This window comes from Ascaphus truei, chromosome 7 (assembly GCF_040206685.1).
Source record: "Ascaphus truei isolate aAscTru1 chromosome 7, aAscTru1.hap1, whole genome shotgun sequence".
Classification (NCBI taxonomy): domain Eukaryota; kingdom Metazoa; phylum Chordata; class Amphibia; order Anura; family Ascaphidae; genus Ascaphus; species Ascaphus truei.
The window spans coordinates 81500773-81528433 of record NC_134489.1 but is presented as its reverse complement, the minus strand read 5'-3'; the positions used below and the strand labels follow the sequence as shown (position 1 = coordinate 81528433).

General features: G+C 41.0%; 1 protein-coding gene across 5 annotated transcripts in view; it reads right to left on the bottom strand.

The window, feature by feature from the left end:
- The window catches only part of KCNH7 (potassium voltage-gated channel subfamily H member 7), a 398373-nt gene that overhangs the window by 133363 nt on the left and 237349 nt on the right, over window positions 1-27661 (bottom strand). For 2 of the 5 annotated variants that reach the window (XM_075609205.1, XM_075609209.1), the window contains exons 4-5: window positions 19422-19847; window positions 12432-12455 (exon numbers count right to left, since the gene is read on the bottom strand). In XM_075609205.1, the coding sequence (XP_075465320.1) occupies window positions 12432-12455; window positions 19422-19847 (450 nt within the window). Of the gene's footprint in view, window positions 1-12431; window positions 12456-12924; window positions 12946-19421; window positions 19848-25318; window positions 25347-27661 lie in introns of those variants that run through there. The other 3 variants (XM_075609210.1, XM_075609207.1, XM_075609208.1) reach the window with 3 other exon arrangements.

The following is a 27661-nucleotide window of genomic DNA, read 5'->3' as shown; positions in this document are numbered from 1 at the left end:
GGGGGCCGGAGCAGGGAGCATTCCGAGCCTCAGGAGGCTTGGCGGCGCACCCGGCTAGCGGGGATCGCCATGATGGTTTGCGCGCGCATGCACAGTGGAGTGCGGGAGTTGCGGCGGCCATTAGGAAGTCGCGCATGCGCAGTGGAATCTCGCACGCGGCGCCAATATAGGAATAGCCTCCACGGGTCTACAATTCCCATGAGGCCAAGGGAGGCAGACACCAGGTGTCCCCGAGTGGCCAATGAGAGGCCAGGATTCCCGGGAGCAGGGAAAGGGATACATTTCGTGGGTTTTGCAGAACGGCAGTTGGGAGCAGGAAGGGGGAGGAAGGGTGTAAGGAGCAAGTGGCTCTTACAGTAGGCCAGGTTACCCCAGGCAGGCCCCACTACCCACTAGGTTAGTGGGTAGGTTCTTAGGGAAGGCCCTTTAGGTAGGGACCCTGCCCTTAGGTGTGTGTAGTCTTGTCAGTGACACAGCTGCAGTGCTGTGTGCTCTGACAAGAAGAGGATGGATTAGCGGAAGGCAGGAAAGGGAAGTGTGGGGGAGAGACCACGCTAGCCAGAGGGCACCGGAGGAGCGGGGAAGGAGGTAGTGTGAGTGCAGGGGGTCCATGACCCACCTGCATAGGCTAGATCTTCCCTGAGGACCTTAAGAGATTCCCTGAGTCACCGTAGGTTGTGTGCTGCAGGGAAGCCCAATAGTGATATTAACATCCCCCCTACTGAATACAGATAGGGACAAAGAGTGCAGAGTCGCGGTTGCTGCTAGTCATCTGGGACCAGGTTGCTGAGCATCGCGACATCAGACCAACTGCGCTGGATCGGCGGATCCTTTTTGAAGTTGTCACCGGTCACCGCAGTGACCGGAAGGTATTTAACAAAGTGCACCAACACCGGTCAACAGGCGCTGATCCCGCCTTAGGGAACACTCTTTGGGGACACTAAGTGGAGTGGCCAAAGGACCGAGCCTATATACAAATACAGTACATGGATACGGTGTGGGGCACGCGGTGACGGGACAGAGACATTACTCCTTATGAGAGTGGCCGAGCCACTAGCGTTATAAGTATAGTATAAGCTAATGAATGAGTTCTTGCCAAGATAAAGTGATAAAGGTTATTTCGTGCGTTACAGTAAAACAGTTCAAAGCATATGTGTGTTGCTAAGGTTCTTGCCCAGGGGAATCTTACATGATGGGGATCCTGGGGAAGTGGAGGCGCTGCTGTTAAGATAAGTGAGACCCCATGCTGCTAGCAGTTGTGTTAACATGTCCATAACATGTTATGCCCTATTTTTATCCCTTTGATGTACTGTAGTTTCAACCATTTTATTTATTACAGTCTTCCACTTAATTTTATTACAGACTGTAGTACTTTTCGACCAAAGCTTGCGGCAGCTGAAGCCTGAATGTCCATTCTATAATACTTCATAAATGTGCTACAGGTAAATGAAGACCACACTGCCGCTTTGCAGATTTGTGCTGGTGATGCTTGTGCCTTGAATGCCCACGAAGTGGCCATGGCTCTCATTGAATGTGCCTTTAAGTTCAGTTGTGGATTTTGATTTTGTACTTTGTACTTTGTTTTCGTATGCTTTTCTGATACATGGACAATCCATTTGGATATTATTGCTTTGGACTCTGCTTGCCCCGCCCTTGGTCCTTCTGGAATAATAAACACCCTATCTAACTTTCTTATGTCTTGCACCCTCTCATTATAGGTTTTCAAGCACCTCACTATGTCACGATTATGCAATCTTTCTTCCTTCTTATAACCTGGTTTGGGGCAAAATGAAGGAATTGCAATTTTTGGTTGATATGAAATTGAGAAACTACTTTCGGTATAAAATGGTACCCTGGTCTCATCACTGCTTTATCTTGGTGGATGACCAGAAACGGTTCTTTACAAGACAAGGATTGTAATTCTCCCACTCTCCTTGCTGATGTAATAGTTATCAGGAACGCAACCTTCCATGCTAACAACTTCAAGGGTATTTTATCTATAGGTTCAAAAGGGTGCATTGTGAGAACATCCATACTTGTTATAGATCCCATGCTGGCACTCTATTCTTGATTTGCGGTCTTAACCTCTTGTAAAAAACGAATAATGACTCTTTCAGTTGCTAGATTCTTCTTAACAATTCAGAAACTTGCACCTTCAATGAACAGACTGAGTCCTCTATCAAATCCTTCTTGTAGGAATTCTACTAGTGTCACAGTATTTGGAGAAAAAAAACGTCTGTTTTTGTTTAACACCCCAGTCTCTGAAGCATAACCAAATTCGGTAGTATACTGTTGATGTAGACTTCTTTCTTACTTCCAACAGGGTTTTTATTGTTCTATCTGAACATCCCTTTTGTCTTAATGTCTTTCACTCAATCTCCAAGCCACCCAGACCAATTGTTTGGGCTCTGGGTGATTTACTGGTCCTTTTTGTATCAGTCCCTTGTCATTTGGTAAATGCCACGTTGTGTCTATTGCCATGTTTCTGAGATGGGCTAACCATGGTCTCCTCGGCCAATATGGTGCCACCAGTATCACCTCTGTGTGATCGCTCCTGATCTTCCTCACTATCTTTGAAATGAGAGAAATTGGAGGAAACAGAAATGCCAGTTTGAACTGCCACTTGAAACTGAGGGCATCTATGTGCCTTGCACAATAATTCACCTTTCTGTTTTGGTGAGTAGCCATCAGATCTATCTCTGGTTGCCCCCAACGTTTGTACCAACTTGCGGAATACTTGGTCGTCTAATGTCCATTCTCCCGGGTGAATTAGGTTGCGACTGAGAAAATATGCTGCAATATTTTCTGGCCCTGGTATTGTTACCTCCCCAGCGTGTTATAGCTGTAACATAGCCTTCAGCCCAAGATAGAATTTCTGATGTTAGTTTCATCAGTCTTTTGCTCCTTGTTTCTCCTTGCTTGGGTATATATTTTACCACGGCCCTGTTGTCTGATTGTAATTGTATATTTCCATCCTTTGCCTGGTTTGGAATGCTTCCAGTGCTTTCTGCACTGCCCTGAGTTCCAGCATGTTTAAAGGTAATTGCTGTTCTTTGGTTGTCCAAGTACCTTGTACCAGTAGGTCTCCCATCTGGGCTCCCCAACCTGCGCTGTTGTCGTCTGTGGTGATCGTTACCCATTGTACTTGGTGTAACGTAGATTACGTCCCTTTAATATGTTTGGGGCATTTCCCCACCATCTTAGTTCTTTCTTTGTGTGTAGGTATATGTATATTTCTTGTTTTACATCCTTGGGATCACCATTCCACTGCTGTAAGAAATGTTGTTGTAATGGTCTCATGTGTAGACTTGCCCATTTTATTACATTTAGCGTTGATGTAAATTTTCCCAGGAGTCTCATACAGCCTGCTGCTGAAGAGATGTTCGCTGGTCTGAGCGTTCTTTTCTCGATTCCAATGTCTTGGATCCTTGAATATGGTAATCGCACCTCTCCTTCTGCCGTGTGAAATTCTACTCATAAGAATTTTAGTTGACATTTACGATCCAGCCATGATGTTCTAGAAAAGATGTTCTAGAAAAGACAAGACTATGTTCCTGTCTTGTAGCAGTTTTTCTTGTTTTTGTGATTTTATCAGAATATCTTCAAGATATGGATACATTTCCATGACCCTCTTTCTTAATTCTGCTATCAATGGAGCTAACACCTTTTGTAAACATTCTGGGAGATATTGCTAAGTCCAAACGGCAGCACCGTATATTGGTAAGGTTCCTGATTTATTGTAAATCTGAGGATTAATGTCTCTGCTATAGGAATGTGTAAATAGGCATCTATTAGATCTATTGATATCATCCAATCGTTTGATTTTACTTCTTGGATGATGATGTTTAGTGAAATAATTTTGAACTTTTTTACCTGTAAGTAGGTATTTACGGTTCTTAGAGTCAACACTGCTCTGCAACCTCCTGATGCTTTTTCCACCAAAAAGTTCTTGGAATAGATCCCTTTTCTCATCTGTCTTTGAGGAACCTTTGTTATTACGTTAACTCGTAATAACTCCTGCTGGATAAAACTAATTTGTATTATTTTCTGTTTTGTCTGTGCATATGTTGTCTTTATGAATATATCCTTCTTGGAATGCTCTTGAACTCCAGGTGGTACCCAAAAGAAAGGATCTGTTGTACCCTACTGTATTTTATTGATTGAGTCCATGCTGCCATCAAAATGGCTCAGTCTTCCCCCAACTGGAAGCCTCTGGACAACTTCACCTTCATGAGAATTTTCATCTGGGAAATGATGCCCTCCCTATGGAGCCCCCAAAAAGCTTATTTTGCCCGCCTTTCCATGATGTTTGTCTTGAGAACGGTCTTCCAGGATGATATGTTCTTGTTTCCCTATATGTGTTCTTTCCGTCTGATGGAATGTAGGGCCTTATCTTCTATTTCTACTTTTTTGTGGTAAAAATGTGCTTTTACCTCCAGACGCTTTGTTTATAATTGCATCTAATTTATTCCCAAATAGAAATTCTCCTCCAAAGGGCAAATTACATTGGATGCTGTATCTGCCATCCAGTGTCTGAGCCATAGCGCTCTTCTTGCTGTTACTGTATAGGCAATTGACATGGCTGCCAGTCTTACCGCATCCAGCGACGCTTCAGCTACGTAGTCGGCAGCCCATTTGATTGCTGACAATGCTTTTAGAATAGAAGTTATCTTGACTCTTTTTTCCAATGCTTCTTCTATATTAGCAATCCATATCCGCGTTGCTCTTGAAACCAATGTCGTTGATATTGCCGGTTTGCATGCTGTACCTGCTGTCGCATATGCTTTCTTCAAAACACTATCCATCTTCTTATCCATTACATCCTTTAGTGATGCTGCATCTTTGACTGGTATGGTTGTTTTTCTTGAAATTCTGGAAATTGCTGCATCAATTTTAGGACTGACTTCCCAGTATGTTACCTCCTCTTGTACAAAAGGATACATCATGTTAAACTTTTTGGGAATATTTAGTTTTCTATCTGGCTGTGACAATTCCATTTGTATCATGGACAACATCTTGTTTTCTTCTGCCTTGTCCCAAATAATTTATCTGATTTCTGAGTAATTTCTTCTGTATCGTCTAATTCCCAATGTTTCTCTTATTGCCTTTATAAGAGGATCCACCATGTCTAAATCAAATTCTGATTCTTCAGCTTGCATTTCTTGCTCTGACGAATCACACTCCCCTTCCGAAGCTTGGTGATATATCATCTCTGATTCGTCTGATGAGGAGTCTCTCACTCCAGGCTGGTCTGGGAACTTGCTCTTTTTTGCGCTGGCTTCACTGCTTGTTGCACCGTAGACTCTACATTCTGCTTTACTGTATCTTTCATCCATGCTAGGAAAGTATTCATTTGTTCATTTGATTCTCCTGCTGCTGCTTTAAGCCAGTCTGCACAAAGCTTCTTGGCTTCTAACGCTGGCTTTTCACATGCTGCAAACCACTTAGTTTTTTTAAAACCTTTTTTCTTCTGATGCAGGGACTCTACCGCCCCCATAGAAGTTCCTACTTCTGGTTGTATAACCATAGTACTAAAGTGAAGAAACAATACTTCTTTCAGTTCGATGATATCAACTCTCTTTTATTCTCTACCAAACTAAGCTAAGGACTCACCTAATTTTTGTAAGCGACCCATTACTTCCTCTAGTTTCTATGCTGGCTTCCAAACTTCTTTCAGCTGATTTCTCCTGTCTGCCGAGCGTTCCATGCTTCGGCTACTTCCAGGATCCCTTCACACAGCTCTGTGTGCCGTCGCTCTGGCGCTGTGACGTCAATGTTCGAATGTGCGTGCGCTATGCACTTAAATGGGACACCTTGCTGGTCTGTCTTTCCCACTCCCTACATCCTCAAAGGCCTGTGCGGTAATGCTTTGAGCTTCCGATCCACTCTACAGCCCCCCTGTTTGCCCGCTGCATTCAAAGACGTATCCGCAGTAATGCTCAGTCGCACGAGCCTCAGTCTTGCTACCACCCACGGTACGTCAAACGGAGCTTCAGGGGAAGAGAGGCTGAGACTCCCTGGTTTGACTGCAATAGCTACAGTCCGGTGAGTCCTATTAAAAAATAACAAACTTTACTCTTAGCTGTAGGACAGGAAATAGACCATCTGCAGGTAGTGGGAGGGGCTTTATGGCCTACCTGCAAGAATTCCATTTCCTGTCCTACTCAGCTGAGGATAGAGTTAACCCTACGGTTCTCACTACCATGGTAAACAGGAAAATATACTATTTTCTGGTGCTTAAATTGTTTAGAAGGATTTATACCCATTTATCAAAACGTTATTAATCAAATTTTTGTTCTCTATGTAGTTTTTTATTTTTTTATTTCATTATATGATTGCAGTATTAGTTAGAATTTTGCTAGACCTAAAGTAAAAGACTATTTTACTATGTACCGTGTACATGGCAAATCCAACTATATATATATAAATATCTTAATATCTAAAATCGAAAGGTTAGTGCTAGATGCGGCGAATCTGATTGGTCCCTGTGTCCGCCCGCTCCCCCGCGACTCTCATTGGCCAAGAGGTACGCTCCACTGTGACACACACATAGACACACACAGACATTGGCCCCTGTGTCCGCCCGCCCGCCCATAGTCAGCCTCCCACACGACTCTCATTGGCCAAAATGTACAGTGACATCACTGACACACGCCTACTTTACTAAAAACAAACCGGCGCCTCCAAAAAGAAATATAAATATAGCCTGACCAAATATAAAGTCCAATACGGCTGGGATGAAGTCCAAGGCAGATTCTTCAATAAAGTACTTCACTGTCACACACTCACCATACCCCCAGAGAACCCCTGCGGAGTCTAAGGTAAGTTTCATCCATCTCACACTGTCACCCCTGTCTACACACACACTCACTGTCACGCCTGTGTACACACACACACACACACACACACTCACACCTGAGACCATGCTTCTTCACCTAATATCACATGAGATCCATATTAGATGAATGTTACATCTCTTAAAAGGGATAAGTTGGAATCTACATTTTACAATATTAAGTGGCTGCTGTGAGTATCTCCTCACTAACTGTCATTTAATGCCTAAACATATTGTTATTTATTTGCTTCACTGAAAAGGGAAAAAAAACCCATATGTTTTGTAGAAATTAATCTGTCCTTACACAAAATGGCTGCTGTGAGAATCTCCTCACTAACTGTCATTTCATGCCTACTATAATTTTGGCTCCGCCCCTTATTGATATCAGATCAGAGAGATCAGAAGTTTCTCAGTCAGTGTGTAGTTGGCCTACATTTATTACTCAGGCATTGTAGTTGTGGTTTTGTTTTTATATCTTTGCTCAAACTGGAACTACTAAAAATTATACTTTTTATTTTAAACAACATCAATTTATTTTATCTATTTACATTCCGGGCAACGCCGGGTCTCTCAGCTAGTATATATATATATATATATATATATATATATATATATACATACACGCACACACTATTAACCTGTCAGATGGTGTACTTTGACATTAGAATACCTTTTAAGTAGTTATATAGAATAGGACTGTCTTAATGTCAGTGTATAAAGGTTACTCTCTTCTTGCATGAGCAAGTAATGGTGGACTGTGTGCTTCAATGCAGCAATAGTAGATCTTAGTGTAGGAGTTATATGACAAACATGTAATACTAGTGCCTGGCAATTATAGGGTGTCTTACCATCATTTTTCTATCTTTGTGCCTCACGTCTAACCTGGAATTAATCTGGCCTTCATGAGAAACCTGTGTACAATTAAACAAACTTAATTTTTTTTTTTTTTTTTTTAAACATTTGATTAACTGCTAGATGCTAAAGGATAGAGTAAAAAAAAATGCACTACATTAATAAGCTCAGTTATTTATTTTTATTTGTGCAATCTCTTCTTCGGGCGATGTTACAATTGATTAAGCCAAGAAATTTACTTTCAAACAGGACTGCTTGGAATGTTATCTCTTTGAATGAAGCCTAACCCCCCCCCCACACCCCCACACCCCTTGCAGTATGCAATTTATGGCTTATGGTGTTAAATGGTCCCTGAATGTTTGTGATGTTAGAGTAAGCATGGGGGGGAGGGTTAGGCTTCACCCACCGACATAACATTCCGAGCTGTCCTGTTTGAAAGTAAATTTCTTGGCTTAATCAATTGTAACATCGCCAGAAGAAAAGATCACTGTATCTCGAAACCTCGCACGAATAAAAGCATTTTGTTAGCCACAGAACGGTATCGACTATTTGTTTCTGATTTTATATATATATATATATATATATATATATATATAAATATATATATATTTATATATATATATATATATAATCAAAAAATAAATAGATGATACCGTTCTGTGGCTAACGAAATGCTTTTATTTGTGCGAGCTTTTAGAGATACACTGATCTCTTCTTCCGGCGATGTTACAATGAATGAAGCAAGGATAACTTAAAAACAGTGTCTCTTGGAATGTTATCTGTGCTTGTCGTGTACCTCATCATGTGCATGAAATGCCCAGGGGGCTGCTACTACATAGGTGAGACAGGACAGGGGCTAAACAAGAGAATGAACCTGCATCACCACAGCATCACACGCGGAACAAGAGACAGTCCTGTTGGCGAACATTTCTCTGACTCTGGCCATAAGATGAACGATCTGAGGGTTGCCATACTCAAAGGTAATCTTAAAACCCCGAAAGAGAGACGGTTGCATGAATACAAATTTAGCAGTGGTCTAAACAGAGATCGAAATTTTATGAGTCATTACTGACACTAGCGAACTCTCTTCCCATGAGCGCTAAAGGCCATGTCTGTACATACTGTGCTATATGTATGCACACACAGCTGTCTCTTACACATACCAATACTCCTTATTTTTCCATCCATATACACCAATAGGGACCACATAGTATCCACACACACTTTTAGTTGTGCTACAAACTCTCACATTTCCACACCCACCCACACCATTTATATCCCTCTCACTCCACACACACCTTGTGTAGAGCACTGTTTATACTGTGTGCTCTCCATTCATTTTTATTCACACTGATACACATACACACTCTTTCTTCACTTGCTTTCAGTTACCCTTTGACACCTCTAGCCATAAAACACATCCACACCGGGGGAAGGACAAGCACAGATAACATTCCAAGAGACACTGTTTTTAAGTTATCCTTGCTTCATTCATTGTAACATCGCCGGAAGAAGAGATCAGTGTATCTCGAAAGCTCGCACAAATAAAAGCATTTCGTTAGCCACAGAACGGTATCATCTATTTATTTTTTGATTATTGAAGCTCGGCTAACACGGTACTGATACCTCTACATATATATATATATATATATATATATATATATATATATATATATATATATATATATATAGGCAATACGATACAGTGTGGATGAATATCAAAGGCAGCACTCCAGAAAGTAGTCAAAAAAGATATGTATTAATGAGACATTATATCCAACGTTTCGGTCCTACATGCAGGACCTTTCTCAAGATGATCACATCGTTCTGGAGTGCTGCCTTTGATATTCGTCCACACAGTATCGTATTGCCTATTTTTGTTCATATAGGATTTGCACCCACCATTGTTGACCCAACGGAGTGCCTTTGCTCTCATTTATTTACTATATATATATATATATATATATATATATATATATATATATATATATATATATATATATATATATACACACATACATACTTAGTACTGTTTTAAACTATGTGAGAGTTACTGTATTGTGACCTCTCCAGACGTTCCTCTAGATCAGTGTGACTACACTTACAGATGCTAAGGGGGTTATTCATTAAACTGCAATAGTGCTGATTGGAGCATTATTTCAGGGAAACTCACATGAACTTAAATGGCACTTTCCATGCAATAGTAAACTTGTCGGCACTGTTGTCAGCAACAGATTTGAAAATCCGCTGCCCCTAGGCACTTACGTGTAGCTGCCGCCCTCCTCCTTTTCGAATCGCAGCATTAAATGATGCCGCGAACATCACCAACTGGATGTCGCGCGGCGTCGCGTTGCCATGGTCATGCGACGTCATGACTCGGAAAGGAAATGATGTCCCTGCTTCAGCACAGGTGGCTTAATCAGTGGCACGGTCAGAATGAGCCACCTGTACTGGTGAGGATTGGATTTGGCCACCCTGGTCTAGTATATAGATAACATTCTGTGTTTTTTTTTAAACTAAAAGTCAAGATGATAAGGGTTCTATAATAATGCATGTTTCATTGTTATGGGAGATGCCTAAGCCATGCTCTGATGAACATGGTACACATTTGGGTTGCATGAATTCCCTGCAAGCCTTTCATTCATTTAACACATTATTTGCTCTTCAATCTTCCTAAAATTACTCTGTAGAAAACACAGTACAGTATGTGTCACAGAATATATTGTAAAAAAAAACAATCAAACATAGAATAGCACAACCTGCACGAGAAACAAGCAACTAATAAATAATACAACAAATACAGAGACTAGTATATTCTATCAGTAATCTCTCTTTCCCTGCAGCCCAGGCGTGACCCTCTCACCCAGAGTGTGAAATGGCACAAATCCTAAGAAGAAAAAAACACCTGCAGCATGTAGCACAAGAAAGGAAAAGAAAAAATGCATAATGCGATCTGGGAAAAATTGTGATCCCCTCGCTCACATGATATTGAACCCACAAAAAGTAATCTTGGTAAAATAAATAGATGATTGTTATAGACTCCTAGACATATGTTGTAATGCAGGTGTGCAAACTTTTGATGCTGCGCCCCCCCTGCCAGCTCTCTCTCAGTGCTCGTTCCACTTGCCTTAGTGTGGCGTCATCTGCCACCATATTGCCATGGCGACGGGCATCAAATGACACCATGGGGTCATTTGATGCCCATCGCAATGGCAACGTGTCCCAAAGCCAGCTGAATCTCGGTAAGTTGAGTTGCAGAGGCCTCACACGGTTCCCCAGCATTTATTTTAAATGCCTTGGGGAAGAGCGTGGGGCCTCTGTAACCGCCGCGCCCTTCCCCAAAAAAAATCTCACGCCCCCTAGTTTGGGCACCCCTGTTTTTATGAACTGGGACACAATAATGTAAGCTAAAATTCAACATGTTTATTCATTTACTTATAATTAGTAGTTCCTGCAGTTGAGTGTATCCAAAGCTGATATTGTATGCTTCAATAGTTTGAAAGTCTGTTACAATGTTGCAAAAAGCATTAGGGTACACATATTAGTACATTCAAGACTTGGCTTTCCTTAATGTAAAACTTACCATTGTAGTAAATTTCAGTTTATAGTGTATTGTATAAGATATTGCATGCTAATGGTTTTGAGATATTCTGAAGGCTGTGATAATTTTAAATCTGACATTATATATGAGATCTATCTCAGGAAGAAATGTATGAGATCTATAAAGAACTTTCATGTTGTTCTTGTTAACAGGTACTGTACAATATCACAATCTGCAACTATTTCTCCAGGACTACTATAGCTACAAGCTCAATGGGCCCAAAAGGTGTCTCCCACAGGCTAAAGAAAAGTCCCACTTCATTAAAATTGATGGGACAAAAATCCTCTCCAGCATGGGGAAAACATGTTCACAACTTGTTGAAAAGTGGCCTATGTTACAAAGTGTTAGAAGGTTCTAACTGTGTATGTCAATTGCCACCAGTCCACTCAAAATGCACTGCTTCCCACTTACGATCTGGAATGTTCTATAGATATTTTAAGACCTTTCTATTTGGTAATGTACAGTATTTTGTGGACCTGTTTAAACAGCCTAATGGTGTTACTCTAAACAGGTTTCCATTTGTTTTTTTAACAAAAGAGAAGAAAAAAAGCACATAGCAAACATATTTTAAAAAATACAAAATGCTGAAATATTGTAGCTTTCAGTACATTTCCATGGAAAATAAGGGCTCTTACAAACTGTGTAGATAAAAAGCATGGTTTGTATCATAACACATATAACTAGAATATTAGTAACTCCACAAGAAACAAATTATGGTTAGTAAGCATACAATATTGGACTGTATGATAATCATACACAGCATGCAAACTTGCAACGTAACATTGAGTACCACACAGAAACATTTGCCACAAGCACTAATTCACAAAAGTGCTTTACAGTAGAACCCAACAGTTTACATAACATTTTAAAACAACATTTTACAAGCCGAATTAAGTATGACTTCAGGTTTAATAAGACTGATTTGATGCAGCAACATATAAAACCAATATATGTTTAGAAGTTAAATAGAAGTATTGCTGCTGTTATAATGACAAATGCAGCCATCAATGACAGGTACCGTAGATGCAGATGGTATCAAATATGTACTGCTGCATATGGCAAACTATTACAATGGGTAATGTAATTCAAAGGCATGCATGCACATCTTGCTACAGTACTAAAGTAAACTTAAAAAAACCATACCCCCTGCCATCCAGGAATGTGAAACTAGTTTTAAGGAGACAAAAGAGGAGTAAATCAAGGCAAGCTGCCAATTGCAAAGTAAGCTTCTGGCAGCAAATGAGTTAACTGTAGTGTGCTACACTACTGTACCTGCGACCCTGTAAAAGTAAATACATAAATCAGTGGTTAGTAGAATATTCCCTTTTTTGCTTGTGGGAGTATTTAGTTTCACTTCACTTATTTTCTGTCGTTCAATTTGTATAGTTGCTTAATAGCATTGGATTAGTAATCAGTGTTTTAGCTGCATAAATGCATGGTCCAACAAAAAGCAGAGCGTACTTAATTATAATGCTACAAATCAAAAGATAAACTCAATAACGCACCTGGTCATAGTCAGGCCAGCATGGGCACATGGCATTCTGTTGTACATGCAGCAGGCAAATAACTTAACATGCCAGACAAAGTGGCACTCTAGGCATCCAATAAGACATCTGGCCATGGTACTGTACATTACCTTTGATATCACGACCATTGTCTGATATTCAGCAAAACAAAGAAAATAAAAAAAGAGAAGAAACTAAATACTTTGGGCTCAGGAAGACAAAACAAGGCACAATTTATAAAAACTTACTTCCATGTTGCTTTAAATTTGATTTTCTAGACACTCAGAGCAATGTGGCAGGACAGTTTAACGTCAATGAATTTCTTGTACTTAGTACTAAGAAGAGAGCATCATTTCTCATGGGCGGCTGACATAAGGTGATATCAACATTTGAAGCAATGTGACGTTGTCCGTACATTGAAAACAAAGTACTGTTCTCGCTCAAGTCTCCGAATAACCTGTGTAAGCAGTTTTGCTATAGCTAATATGCCACAAAACCCATAAAGTGCGGCAGTGCTTTTCAGAACACAAGGTTTTATTGCTCTTTCAGATCCACTTCAAAAACGCAAATCGTTGGGGGGGGGGGGGGGGAGAGAGAAAAGAAAGAAAAAAAATATTGTGTAATATTGCTTTGATTTTATCTACAAATCCTTAATTCTTTCTCGAGGGCACTCAAATTTTATTATTTTTTATCAGGCTTTTAGTGCTTTTGTGACAATCTTGACTTCATCAGTCAGCTACAATAAGCTGTGCTGCATTCATTGTTTGCTTTATATATCATTATTATTATTATAATGTTCTTTCAACTCAGTCCACGCTGGGTGCATGCCTGTGTGAGGTACCTATTCCCCTGATGTAGTCACTTCATAATTAATGCTATTGAAATGCCCGAGTGAGCAAATCATGAAACGCGTCAGGGAAAGACACCTAATGGAGGTTTGCTCTGCCTAATGTGGACTGTTACTTTACTGTTGAGAATGCCATGAAGCAAAGATCAATAAAGATTTTAAAAAAGCAGTCCCACAGGTCGTAGATCAGTAAAAAGTTTTGAGTGGAAATTCAATTTTTTTTATTCATTGTTATTAACATCTTAAGTATTAAACTGATGAATTGTAGCCATTTGTTACACATACTTGTTTACTTTGTATTAGTAAATAAAACGCAGCATTGTGGCAACTCTCTATATCAGAGATGGCCAACTCAAGTCCTCAAGGGCCACCAACAGGTCAGCTGTTCAAAATATACCTGCTTCAGCACAGGTGGCTCAATCAGTGGCTCAGTCTTTGACTGAGCCACTGATTGAGCCACCTGTGCTGAAGTAGGGATATCCTTAAAACCTGACCTGTTGGTAGCCCTTGAGAACTGGAGTTGGCCACCCCTGCTCTATGCCTTTCCATGATGACATGTGGCATCAAACATTTCGAGTAATTTTAAAGTGGTGAACTGTTAAACATTTCCTGCTTGTCAAATCACTAACTTAGTGCTGTTAATTTTATTATTGGCTGCCAGTCATGCGAATATTAATACTGACATATTATTATGCATCTGATCTTTTCTGGTATAAAGTCAGGAATTCATGGAGTAAAAAATGTATTGTTGAATTACAACGCTAACGAATTACGAGCCAATATAATTGTACTGTGGAAACTTTAGGGTTCCTATTTAATATGGTCAGAAACATAACAATGCAGTGTTAAAAATGGAGTAACTTTCATTGATTGGAATGGAAGTTATAGCACTTTTAACCGCGTGTGACTATGTTACTCATATAAAATGTTGGCAAATTACTCAAATTTGGGGCAGATGTATATTTTTTTTTTTTTTTTACTTTTTTTTAAAAGTTGACCAAATTACAATGATTCTCTAATATGCATAATAAAGTAATAATATACATTGATAGGTATTCAAAATAACCCTCTTGAAATTAGTACAAAACATTAGAAGATATACAGGGGTATAAGATATATTGGAGCTTGATATATAGTATATATCGTATATACATAGTATATATAGATATACACACACACATAGTGTTCCTTGAGTAACATTAGTACTTGCATTAGTATACCTTCATTATTAAATAAAATACACAAATCCCCAATGCTACATCCAATATGACAAATTATATAGTTAAATACCTATCTGACTGTGTTCTCATAAGTAAGGGTCATTTAGTTAAACTCTTTGGCCAAAGCGTCATAAGCCTGTAGCCCCGCCAAGGCATGTCCTCTTTGCAGGTCCTAACACTATCATTTGTAATATTGGCTGTAGCATTTGGGGATTTTTGTCTTTTGTTGTATACATTTGGTCACAAATCCAATGGCACTCATTTTGTCACAAATATATATGGTGATGTGGGTGTTGGGTTCAGTGCTTGCAAATATTGTGTGTGTTTGTGAAATACCTTCATTAATAACCCTACAGTTTCTTTCTTCTTCTGTGCAATATATTGAGCCCTGCTTGGGTTACAGGCCGCGATCACGTGATCGGGACCTTTAAATGCAGAGGGATACCAGCACCTCATAAAGGGGTCTGTATCTCGGGGAGCAGGGGGTCCCCGGACCTGAAACCAGTGCGGTTCAGCTCCCGAGACTCCCTGCACATCTACACTATAAATAAAAATGTATTTAAAATAATTTTTAATGTGCCGATGTTTGCGCAGAGAGAGAGCAGCGGATCTCTCTCTGCTGCAAACACATCTTGCCCCCGCCGGCCCATAGTATCATTTATGTATGTGCATATACAGTACTGTATGTGTACAGTACTGTATGTTAGGGGTTATAGGGGTTGTTGTTATACAGTATATATATATACTGCACCGACACACTTTATTCGAGCAAATACCCAGTATGTACCTGGCAGATACCTGGAATGCGCCGCTCCTCACCTCTGACAAGCCCTGCCAGGTACAAACTGGTTATTTGCTCGAATAAAGTGTGTCGCAGCAGTATCTTTCACTTAAGGCACCAGTTTGTAAACATTACAGTAATATATTAGTAAAATAGTCTGAATCAGTTGTAATTAAAATAAATACTACGTTGTTAAAGAATGGAGAATTACAATGAAGCAAGCTAATTAGTAGACTTTTTGATATGCTGTATGGGGAGAATGTATGCCTAAATTAAAATGATATGTAGCCAGGTCACCCATCTTACCTGGTTGCGCAGCATGGTCACGTGCACCGCCGAAGATTGCGATGGCTACTTTCAAGGGTGGGGGCCGGCGCAGGGAGCCACGCGTCCTTCCCTGCCTATGGCCAGTTGCCGGGGACGCGATCAGGCCGTTGCTAAGGCCGCGGTCACGTCGCTAGGGTCCCGGCGGCCGTGAGTAGGGCGCCGCCATTCCACAGCACTCGCGCATGCGCAGGGAAGGCACTGGAGTGCCGGAGCAGAATAGGGAACAGTCAGGCAGCCCTAGGGAGCTCGCGCATGCGCAGAAGGGAGTTAAATAAAGCCTGCGAAGCCCTAGCCTACCAGGGAAGGTATTGGCCAGGGACTACAGATCCCATGACCCTTAGGGAACCCCAGGTGATGCCAGGGAGCCAATAGGGCTGCAGGAGCTCCCTGCTTGCAGGGAATTGATACAGTTCGCGGGGTTTTGGAGACGAACAGTTGGTGACTGGAGCAGCTAGGGGAAGGAGGTAGGGTGCAGGAGTCAGTGACTCTCTGCACTAGGCCAGTAATTCCCCTAGGCCCCAGATAGCCCTGAGTCACACTAGTTGATTGTTGTAGGGACAGGCCCTAGGTTAGGGACCCTGCCCCATTAGCTATTCGCTAGTTAGGGATCCAGCGGATGCTGTGTTTCCCGCCACGAGGCTTGGGCTCAAGCCCTAGCCTTAAAGAGAGCTGGACTATCTTCACGGAGGCCGAGCAAGCAGTGACTGTGGCCTGCTGGCAGCAGACAGATCCTCGCCAAGGTACCGACGGTGCGGAGCTGCGGTGATATTATCCACGCTGGAATTCACCCCACGCATAGGAGGATATCCCGGCGGATCCAACCTCAGTGGTATAGCAGCACCCGTGGCTGGAGCCCGGGCAGGTAACCCACAAACTCACGTGCACCAACAAGGCCTATCACCAGACATAGTGGCTGCGCAGTCACACACACACATTGGTATATAACTTGGGAGTGCGAGACATTGGGTTGGGGTTACTGGACACAGGGTGGGATCACTCTTTGGAAGGTGAGCGTCTGCCGTGACGCATAAGGTTAGCGTCCGCCGTGACGCATATGGTGTTAGCGTCCGCCGTGGCGCTTAAGGTGTTAGCGTCCGCTGTGACGCATAAAGTGTGGGCACCCGCCGTGGTGCAAGTTAACGTTAGCGTTAGCGTCCTGCGAGACGCCGTAGTCAGGTTACCCTTAGCGAGGGATACTTGTTGCTATGTGTTGATGTTACCCGTCCTCTGTGCATGTAAGTAAAGGCATTAGTTATTATCCAATCTGTAGTACGTAGTTATTGTGTATTGTCCTGCGAGGAACCACTCCCCCTATAGTGGGAGCCATCGCAGGTGGAGGCGCTGTACCGAGTAAGTTGTTGTCCATAGCATTGTAATTGCCCCAGGTTCCCTTAGCGGAAGCTCTGCCCTCCTGTGAACCAACAGGTATCGCACCACACGCATATGGTAACGTTGCACGTTTCTCCGCTTCCACAGTACAATCTGCGATTGGGGGGGGGGGAAACCCGTTACAGATATAAAGTCAAATTGATTTTTGATTTCTTTTATGTGACATACTATTCACTTTGGAGGTGTACAGTATATATATCAGGCTCCAAAACGGACTGTTTTGATATTACAGTACATTGCCATTACATATTGAATCAATTAAGGTTTTTGACTATTAACCTCAGGGGTGCTTCATAAAAGGTATGTGGAATGGTTATATGGAACAATTGCAGAAGGTTAGAAGAAGGGCAGGTGACAGCTTTCCCAGGCCAAGGATTAGTCTCCACCTGGACCCCCACTGTTGGTGACTCTGCGAGTTCCCCCTCTCTTTCTCTTACACTTCTCCCTCTCACTTCCCCCTCCTCTCTTTCTCACTCACCCATCCTCTCTCACTCTGTCCCCGCTCTCATTCACCCACCCTCTCACTCTCTCACCCCCTCTCACTCCCTCACCCACCCCTTCTCTCAGTCACTTATCCTTCTCTCACTCATCCCCCTCTCTCAGTCACTTATCCCTTCTCTCAGTCACTCACCCCTTCTCTCCATCACTCATCCCTCTCTCTCAGTCACACATCCCCCTCTCTAACACCACTCACTCACCCAACTCACTCACCCCAATATATACATAATATGATTTTTTTTTTATATATCAACCCCTTCAAAGTCCAAGAGTACAGTTACAGCTGTCATAATCAACCTATGACTAGCTGGCTACTTGGTCTAATAAAGGCTTAATGTTTACACACATAAATCTCATGTTTTTTGTGTTTTATTTGTAGCGTGTTAATGTTGTATGTTAACCTGTTTGGTGAATCAAGGCCTTAATTTGCAAATCATTAGTAGCCTCAGGCATTAATGGCGTTAAATAATTTTCTGCATAGGTTTTTGTAACCAGTAACCATGTGTTAGAAAAGTTTGATATCTTCACCTCCCAACTAACACACTCAATTGCATTGCTAGCGTAATTTAACAGGGGATTAATGCAATTTTCAGGTATGCAAATGAGAACCAATATCGCAACCCATTTATGAATAAATAATTCTTAGTGAAAACTGCAGTAATTGTAAAAATGATCCCAATTACGTCAATGCCAAGTTCCCTTGATGTGAATCAGCTCCCCAATGTTGGAAAAGAGATCAGCTCCATTCTAATGAATGGGACAAAATCTTCTCTAGCACAGGGGAACAGCATATTAAATATGGCCTAAGAGACTGCACCGAATAAAGTATGAAACTTTGTAAACAACTTTCATACAGCTGATGAAGATGCTAATGGACAGAATAGTAAATAATGGATATGAGGCATGGCATTAATGGAGTCAATTTGATTCATAACCCTTCTGTTCACTGCTTATCTCCTGCACTTCACTTAACAGGGTTAGACAGAGCCAGACACAGGACACTAGAGTAGATGCAGTGATTTGCCAAATATCATACAGAGTATACAAAGCACTGGGAGCCATTGAACCAACAAGTCTGCCGTGCCAAGCTGTCTACTGTACAGTAAAATACAGCTTACAATATCAATGAAAACATTATATTTTTAAACAGAGAATAACTTATATTACATTATTTTAAAGTTTGTTTATAGACATTTAAAGTCAATTGTTAACTAAATATTAATAAATGAAATGTAAAAGTTTCCTCAATATTTTTACTACAGATATAGCCAGGCTTCTTGTTTGCGTGGCCCCTTTTCTCCCGCTGAAAAGCAGAGGCGCTGGGGTAGGTGGCAGCTGCAATGGTGCTGCAGGGGTCCATGCTTTTCACTGGGACATCCCGCCATGTTAATTCTTCCAGGCTGCATTCGGCGTGGTCACAAGGCCGCGTGCACCCGCGGCCACGCAAACAGTAAGTCTGGCTACATTTGTAGATCAAATGTTATAAAAATATATGAGATAAATATGCAAATACATTAATAGAAAATATGCCACATGCACAACTTATTGAAATAATTTTGATCATACCTTCACTTGCATGGCGGTCTCTAAAAATGCTCTTGGGATGAATACTAAATCCTTCTATATCATGTACCGATGATGCCCGTCTCATACTACAAATGCTTTCTTTTGACCTTGCATGGGCTAGGTGTGAGCCTGTGTGCATCTTGTCTGGAAAAAACTGACCCCATTGTCGCTTAGGTGAAGAGTGATCTAGAGGTCCTGTTAGATTGACCAAAGGTGAGCACTTCGAGTCAATCAGCGCTTTTGTGTCGTCAGCTTCAGATGGGCTGCGGCTTTCTTTTGTAGGAGACTTAAAGTGCTTCATTGCCATAGAGTCATCACTTTGCTTTGATGAATCCACTATCACGGCATCTGGGTCTTCCTGTGGTAATGACTGCTTTCTGTATGTCAAAAGTCTCAGTGATGGTAACCGGAATCCAAATAATTTGCCTGTACAGGTGAAGAAAAATTGTTGTAAGGTATTGAGAGGTTTCATTGAAATATATGATACATTTTTGAAGTGAAACTTCTTTAGCGGCACCTACCACATGAGCAAAATTCAGTGGCAGTGAATGGAGTTGATTGATGCGGAAGTCAGTGGTGACGGATGTGACGTCACTGCTGGCAGAAGCGGCCATCAGCAACATTCATGGCCACTGAATTGTGCCAGCTTCCACCAGCAGGAATCAAAACACACACGCCGCCGTGAGTTTCCACCACCTCATCAACCCGCCCGTGCCCCCCGTGCGTTGCAACCGCCTCCTCATAATCCCATCTGCCCCCCTGTGAGATGCCGCCGCAACCTCATCATCATCCCGGCCCCCCGTGAGTTGCCACTGCCGCCTCCTCATCAACCCTCCGGCCCCGTGTGAGTTGATGCCACTTCCTCATAATCCCGCCCGCCCCCGTGACTTGCTGCCGATGCCTCCTCATCATACCCCGTGAGTTGCCGCTGCCTCCTCCTCCTCAACCCTCCCGCGTGTTACCGCCGATGATCATCATCAACCAAAACCCACCCCGTGAGCCGCCGCTCAACCCTCCCGCCCCTCTCCATGTTGCACCCATTGATATCCTATCTCCCTGCTATATCCACTGATCCTCTCTCCCCCTCTCCTGCATGCACTGATCCCCTCTTTCTCTCCTGCATCCACTGATCCCATCTCTCAGTCCTGCATCCACTGATCCCCTCTCTCCATCCTGCATCCACTGATCCCCTCTCTCCCACCTTCATCCCGATCCCCTCTCTCCTCCTGCATCCACTGATCCCCTCTCTCCTCCTGCATCCACTGACCCCCTCTCTCCCTCCTGCATCCCCTGATCCTCCTCTCTCCCTCTCCTGCACACACTGATTCCCTCTACTACACCCACTGATTCCTTCTCCCCCTCTACTGCACCCACCGATCCCCTCTCCCCCTACTGATCCCCTCTCCCCCTCTACTGACACACACACACACACACACACACACACACTGACTGACACACACACACACACACAAGGAATTCAGCTACTATAAATATAGAAGTGCACATAGCTAAAACACGTTCTAAGTCAAACTTAGAAAAATCCTATTATTAACTGTGCTGTTTTCTTATTAGCCAACAATTACTCTCTTTAGGGATGAAAGAGTTCTTTGGGAGTTCTTTGGGATGTATTGTAGAACACAGCAAGACTGAATGGGTTACAGAAGTGCAGGTTTAATGGTCTTATTAAATACATTTTATATAAATCCATACTACAGTTCTGGAACTGTATTAAATCACCCTCTATAGGATTTTGTGAACATGTGTCATTGGGGATAGGATTGGTGTGTTTTCTTTTCTTAATGGGACAGGTTATCTCTATATTTATGATGGTGCTATTACATTGCACAGACAAAAAGCTTAAATACATTTCCTTACCATACACAACACCTTCGGTAATTACGAGAAACAACCATTCTCCCAAACACACACATTAGTGGTACTGATAAGTTTAATATTAGCACTATATAAGAAACAGTAACTACAACTTCCAACAACCTTTGCTGTGCTGAGGAAGGGTGTCAGTGCAGAGATACCCGACAAAGGACAAATCCCACACTAGTGGCTAAAACCACTGTTTGAGGTTCATTTGTCAAATATTAATTTCTAGCATTATATTTTGTCCATATTATAAAAATGGACATGATCATTTCAAAGAGCCATTTCTGATGCTAAATATATTCATGCTAATATTTATCTGCTGTCTGCGCATAAAAATCGCTTCTGCATCAATTGTTTGATATAACCATTTTAAACTGCATTTCTCTCTCATAATGTTAATTAATATTTTGATTATTGCCCATATTATAAGTAAACCTGTTAATATATTGAAATAACTGCATTAGCATTATACTTTGGTTTCGCCAAGAGTGCAGCAACCATTTCTGTTTAATAAAAAAAAAAAATGAGAGAGAGACTGCTGCTTCAGTTTTATTTATAGCTTGTCGAGAATTGGCTTCATCATGTGCTATCCAACATTTAGATCACTGTGGATATAATCCTGCTGAAGCCAGCATGATCATACTTGACAACCTCCAAGATTCTCATTTTGATTTTATCTCCTTGCAAATACATGCACTGTTAAATTCTAGAGGTAAGGTAGGAACACACAGTAGCGTACATTGTGTCCTGCAACAACATTCCCTTTGCCACTTACAGCAGTTTCTGATACGCATAGACAACATGATGAACATTTCACCATTATTGACATTTATTTATTATTCTGCATCACTAAGATGTTTCACCGCAAAGTAAAATTGAAGAGACGTGTGTGGTGTTAGTATTACTATTAATTATGTTACCAAAGATTACAACAATAAAATGTTGATTAGTTAATTGGATGACTGGATGCTTTTATGTGTATCTTTCAACGTTACCTACAGTATTAAAAGTGCCCCAGACATGTAGTTACAGTAGCTATTTCTGAGTTCAATTCCCCAATCATTGTGTCTACTTCTTTAACATATGCTCTGCAGTTACTCAGCATGAATTGAAATCAGATGACAAGCAGATGCACTAGAGCTCAATTAATCAAACCTTTCACGCATATTATTAAATAATGGAACATCTAGTTTTTAAACATTAGAGACTCCTTAAACATGAACTAGTACATTGCTAAAATATGCCATTTATTTATGGATCATTGTGATGTATAATGAAATGTGTTCAATGTAGTACAGCACTTTCAAGAAGCAAACAGATATTATTCATATCACAAGAAATGCTTTAAAAAGGCTTCTCATAGTTGTACATTGTATCTGCTGGGAAATACAAATATATATATGCCTTCTGTTTAAAATAGAGGTTCATGAGGCATTTTTTTTATCAAGTACCGAAGTCTAACTCATACTGTATACTGACACTGAATAGGTGTAGGGTTGCCACATTTAAGTTTTTATAATACGGGATGCCGAAATCCAGTATGAAAGTTTGACGTCATGAATGATCAAGGATTTCCAAATGCTTTGAGGTGAATGGTATCTCCAGCCAGACCGCTAATTCTTTGGTTTTTATCCTCTCTGCTCTTGGCAGGGTGGGGAAAGACACCCACTGAACTAACAAGTAGTGGTGGGAGAAAAAGTAAAGCCTATAACAGATGACCAGGCAGTGTCCTAACTTTATTATTGTAATAATTTAGCAAAGGGGCATCTATCGGAAAAGCTAACTATTACATTGAAGTAGAAATCTATTACGTTTTTATGACCGATTTCATGAAAATCATTTTAAGTTCAGGCATTTCCCATCAACGCACTAAAATATGGGACAATTATGCTTCCCGACAGACCTTTCCGAGACAATGGGACAAGTCAATGAAACAATGGACAATCCTGTATACACGGGACATCTGGCAACCCCACATACGTAACATGTAATGTAATAGCATTATTATTAATACTGTAAGTGTAATACAATATTATAATGATTTAATTTATTAAAATGTCATGGTGTTAGAACAAATATATAATCACTGCGCTTCTCCATGTAAAGAGCATGCAGCTAGTAAAAGGAATTTGCCATACAACTGTGCAAAACAGAAAGTGAATCCCTGTGCAGGGATTCACTTTCTTTTTTGCACATGGTGTTAGAACAGACGTATTTTTGCAGTCATCACAAATGTGCACAATTAAAGCAGCAATCCTGTTTTCCCTTTTTTTTTAATTTAGTAAATTTTTTAATAGGTTTGAAGCAGGGGTCTCTGAAGCTGAACCACATTGCTTTCAGCTCAGGGTGACCCTCTTCTTCCCGAGATACTTACATCCATAGGGGGTGCTGGTAGCGGCTCTGGCTGGGATGTGTGGGGCTATCGAAATGGTAGTGTAAATGTTCTGCATCCTGCTGACCAATAGGGAGCCGTGATGTCATTCATTGCGTGACCAGGACATTTAAACCTACTCAGGAGATACTAGCACCCCCTACAGAGGTATGTATCTCAGGGAGCAGGGGTCCCTTGGGCTGCAAATAATGGTGTTCGGCTCCAGAGACCCCCTGCTTCCCACCTGCGGGGGGACTTCTTGGGGGAGCATCTGCTCCTTTAAGTCCCATATGCACACATAGTATAAGTAATCCTAATTTGGAATTGAACATATGGATGTCAAGATGAGTCCTACAGCAGCTGTGTGCTGACTCTACTATACCTTGATTCTGTGTCACTGATTCATTCTAGTTTAACTCACTTTCAGATGTAGTTAAATGTTAACATAATCAAAGGATATTCTGGCCAAAACTAAATGTGCTTTTATATGACATACAGATGTATCAGACGTTATTGCTCCCACTGTCGCATTATAGCGGGGGGTACACAACATGCCATCGGGAGCAGACACCAGTAAAAACAAATTAGGTGCATGCAAAAAAGGAGCAGATGCAATGATGCCGGCTACATCTGTAGTTACAGACTGATACATTTTATGGCACCAACAAGAATATTCTTGATATACGTACTAGCATATACAGAGCTTTTCTTATAGGTCCGTCTTTCATTTGTGAGAGACCTACTGTATAAGGCTTTAAACTCTGTGCTCATTGCTATGTCCAGAAAGACCGCTCTAGTTCATCCATTTAAAGGCATCACAGTCTGCGGGGAATTAATGCTGTAACTCTCCAGGACCACATTTGCTACTAGATCTTTATACTGATTTAGGGGGTATTGGATGCATCATAACATTTAGAGCTAAAACTGAGTATTTGTAATGAAAGAAACACAGGTAATAATGATAGAGGCAATACAACACAGTTCTCTCGAAACCCTGTATCCATAGAAACTCTCACTAGAGTGACCTCACTAGAGACATATATAAACCACCAAGTGGGACTGTTCAATTGCTGCAAAAAGTTAATTGTTTTGATACTGTATAATTATCAGTGGATCATCATGTCTCTGCAACTGTAGAGGTGTTTAAAAGGATGAAGAATAATTCTACCCACCACCACCAACACGTGTCATGGAAAGTTTACCATTTGTAGAATGAATGTATCTGCTTTGAGTAACAAATGTATAGTCTCAATGTATAAAACATTATAGAACAGTAAAAGTGCCTCATATAATTTTGTTACAAATTAATATCAGATAGTTGTTTGTCAATACCTAGCAGTATATTAATAATACTATGTATTTACGTACGTATCTCTCTACATAGCTTTTTCAAGAATAATGAGTCTCTGCCCCATGGAGCTTACATTCTAATTTTGGTGCATGCGGCGCAAGGAGACTTACCCAAAGTCACCTGACATTGGGATTCACATTGGGTTCACTTGCTTCAAATGCAGTGATTTTACCACTGAGCTACTCCTTCAGCTTATATTGATATCTATTGATGTAGTCATGTTTGGAAACATGATTAATACATGCAAAAAGCTTCACAAACATTTAACAGAAATGTAATGATTTTTCAGTAGATTACCTATGAAAATGCCACTTGAATGGTTCTTTTCATCTGAAATACAATAAAATGATATTGATAGAAAGTAATAGCACCAGTAAGACAGAAAGTAAAGGATTTATATACTGTAAATACTGGTAAGTGTACTAATTAAATTCAGAATCTTACAGGGGGTATGTCCATTGCCCAAACTATTTTCATTTTTATCTAGTAAATGTTCTGTTCATTCAACATAAAGTAAAATACATTCAAATGTATTAACCAAAAATATATTGGTCAATTAAAAAAAAATCAACATTGCTTAATGTCTTAAAGAGTAATATCATGAGTATATGTTCTATTTCTCTGTAGATTCATATTTATTGGAGTTTAGCCATATCATGTTCTTAGTATTTTAAGTAATATATACATTCATATTATGCTGCAAATTACAAATAGCGTTTATTTACATTTTTACTAGACATATCTGCAATAACTATTAATTGCTTGGCGAACATCACATATTGCAAATAATTTGATAGAATATTTTAGTGGACCTTTACAATACAAGATCTTACTCTTGAGGTTTCATTTACAAAAACCTCTATGAAAGAATCTGACATTGGTCCAGTCAAATAATAACAAACTACAATGTAACTATACTTCTCCTGGTGTAATACAGCTACCTATAACTGAGATAAAAATTCTGTGCCCTGGGATTAACCAATTACAATTCTCAGTTCTACTTTGTACATTCATTGCTCTTTGACACTGTCAATCAGCCTGTTTTCTAAAGATAGCTGATTCCATGGCACCAGCTTTAAACAAAAAAGAAGAGAACATTAAACAGTAGTTTTTAAGAGGGCAGTGGTGGTTTAAGGTCACTATGCCAAACAAATAGACAGGGATATAGAATGGGCCATACAGATCTAAATCTGCGGCAACACAGAAAACGTTTCTTCAGTCATCATTAAATAAAATAGTAACATTATGTATTGTAACAGCAATTCACACAAAACAAACATCTGTCAAATATATCAACATAATACATGCTGCCACATAGTAATTTTAAGAGAGACTCCCAGATATTAGTACTTGTTGAAATTAAAAATACCTCACCTTAGTCCACAATAACTATTTATCAAAGCCCATCTGCCCATGAAATAGACAAAGAAATGTAATGGGACATACAGATTGCCATAGCAAATCTGCTGCAATACAAATACCACAAGATCTCCATACACAACTAAAAGGGATTGTCAAATGTTCTACAATATATGATTTCTGGGGATTAAAATACTGGAAACTATAAACCATCAGCCAACCATGATATCTTAGAAGCAATTGCCTAACCTCTCAAATGTACTCATCATAGTCAAGCTAACAACAAACCAGATATAGCTCAACCCCACTATAGCGCGATCTGCTAAAACGCGGATCTGCTTATAAGGCGGTGTGAGTGTGGATCCCATTTTAAAAAAAATGTTTTTGTGGCAAACTTCCAGGATTTGCCAAGAGGAATGTCCGGCTTCCTACACACACACACCCAATGGAATTACTCACTAGGGTTTTGTACATTTAAAATAAGCAGCTACTGAGAAAAAAAAATTACCCTTCAGTTTGATAGAAACGGCATAAAACTGTAGATGGGAAACAATTAAATACCTACAGCATTTATCCCCGTCAGCCTGAAGGGTCATTTAATAACAGGTAATACTGTACCTTTTTCCCCCTCTTGCTGCTGCTGCTGCCGACACACACACACTTTGTGTCACTGCTCCAACAAGATCGCCTCCTCCCCCTCCCCGGCGGCCGTGAGATGCGTGCAGCCTCTTGACAGAATATGGACTCACCACCTCCCCCCCTACCTCCCCAAAAATTTCTCAAGGAGAATAAATGTGGGTGCCAGTGCTTTGGAGCTTTTCACCACCTGCCCTTACTGGGATCAGAAATACATATTGTACAGCACCCAAAAACGCCTGTTAAATGAACAATGCTTTGTCAACTTACACTCACTCACTCACTCACTCTCTCTGTTACAGCACTCTGTTGCTGGTCTGCCCTCTCAGTAATGTTTGCTGCTCTGCTTTTTCCCTTGTCTGAGCTTCCAGTAGCTTTCAGTGCTAAATTGGCTTCCTTTTCCTCCCTCCATGTACCCCTTCCCCCTACCTTACAAAATCTCCTAAAGATCATGTCAGGAGAGAGCGCAGCAGCTCCGCCAGGGAGGAGAGAGGGTGGGGAGTGGGCCTGCTCCCGGTCGGGGGACTTGGAAAGCTCATGTCAGGAGAGAGGGGGAGAGCGCACCGCAGCAGCCCACTGACAAACACACACACACACTGACTTACTGACACACACACACACACACACACACACACACACACACAT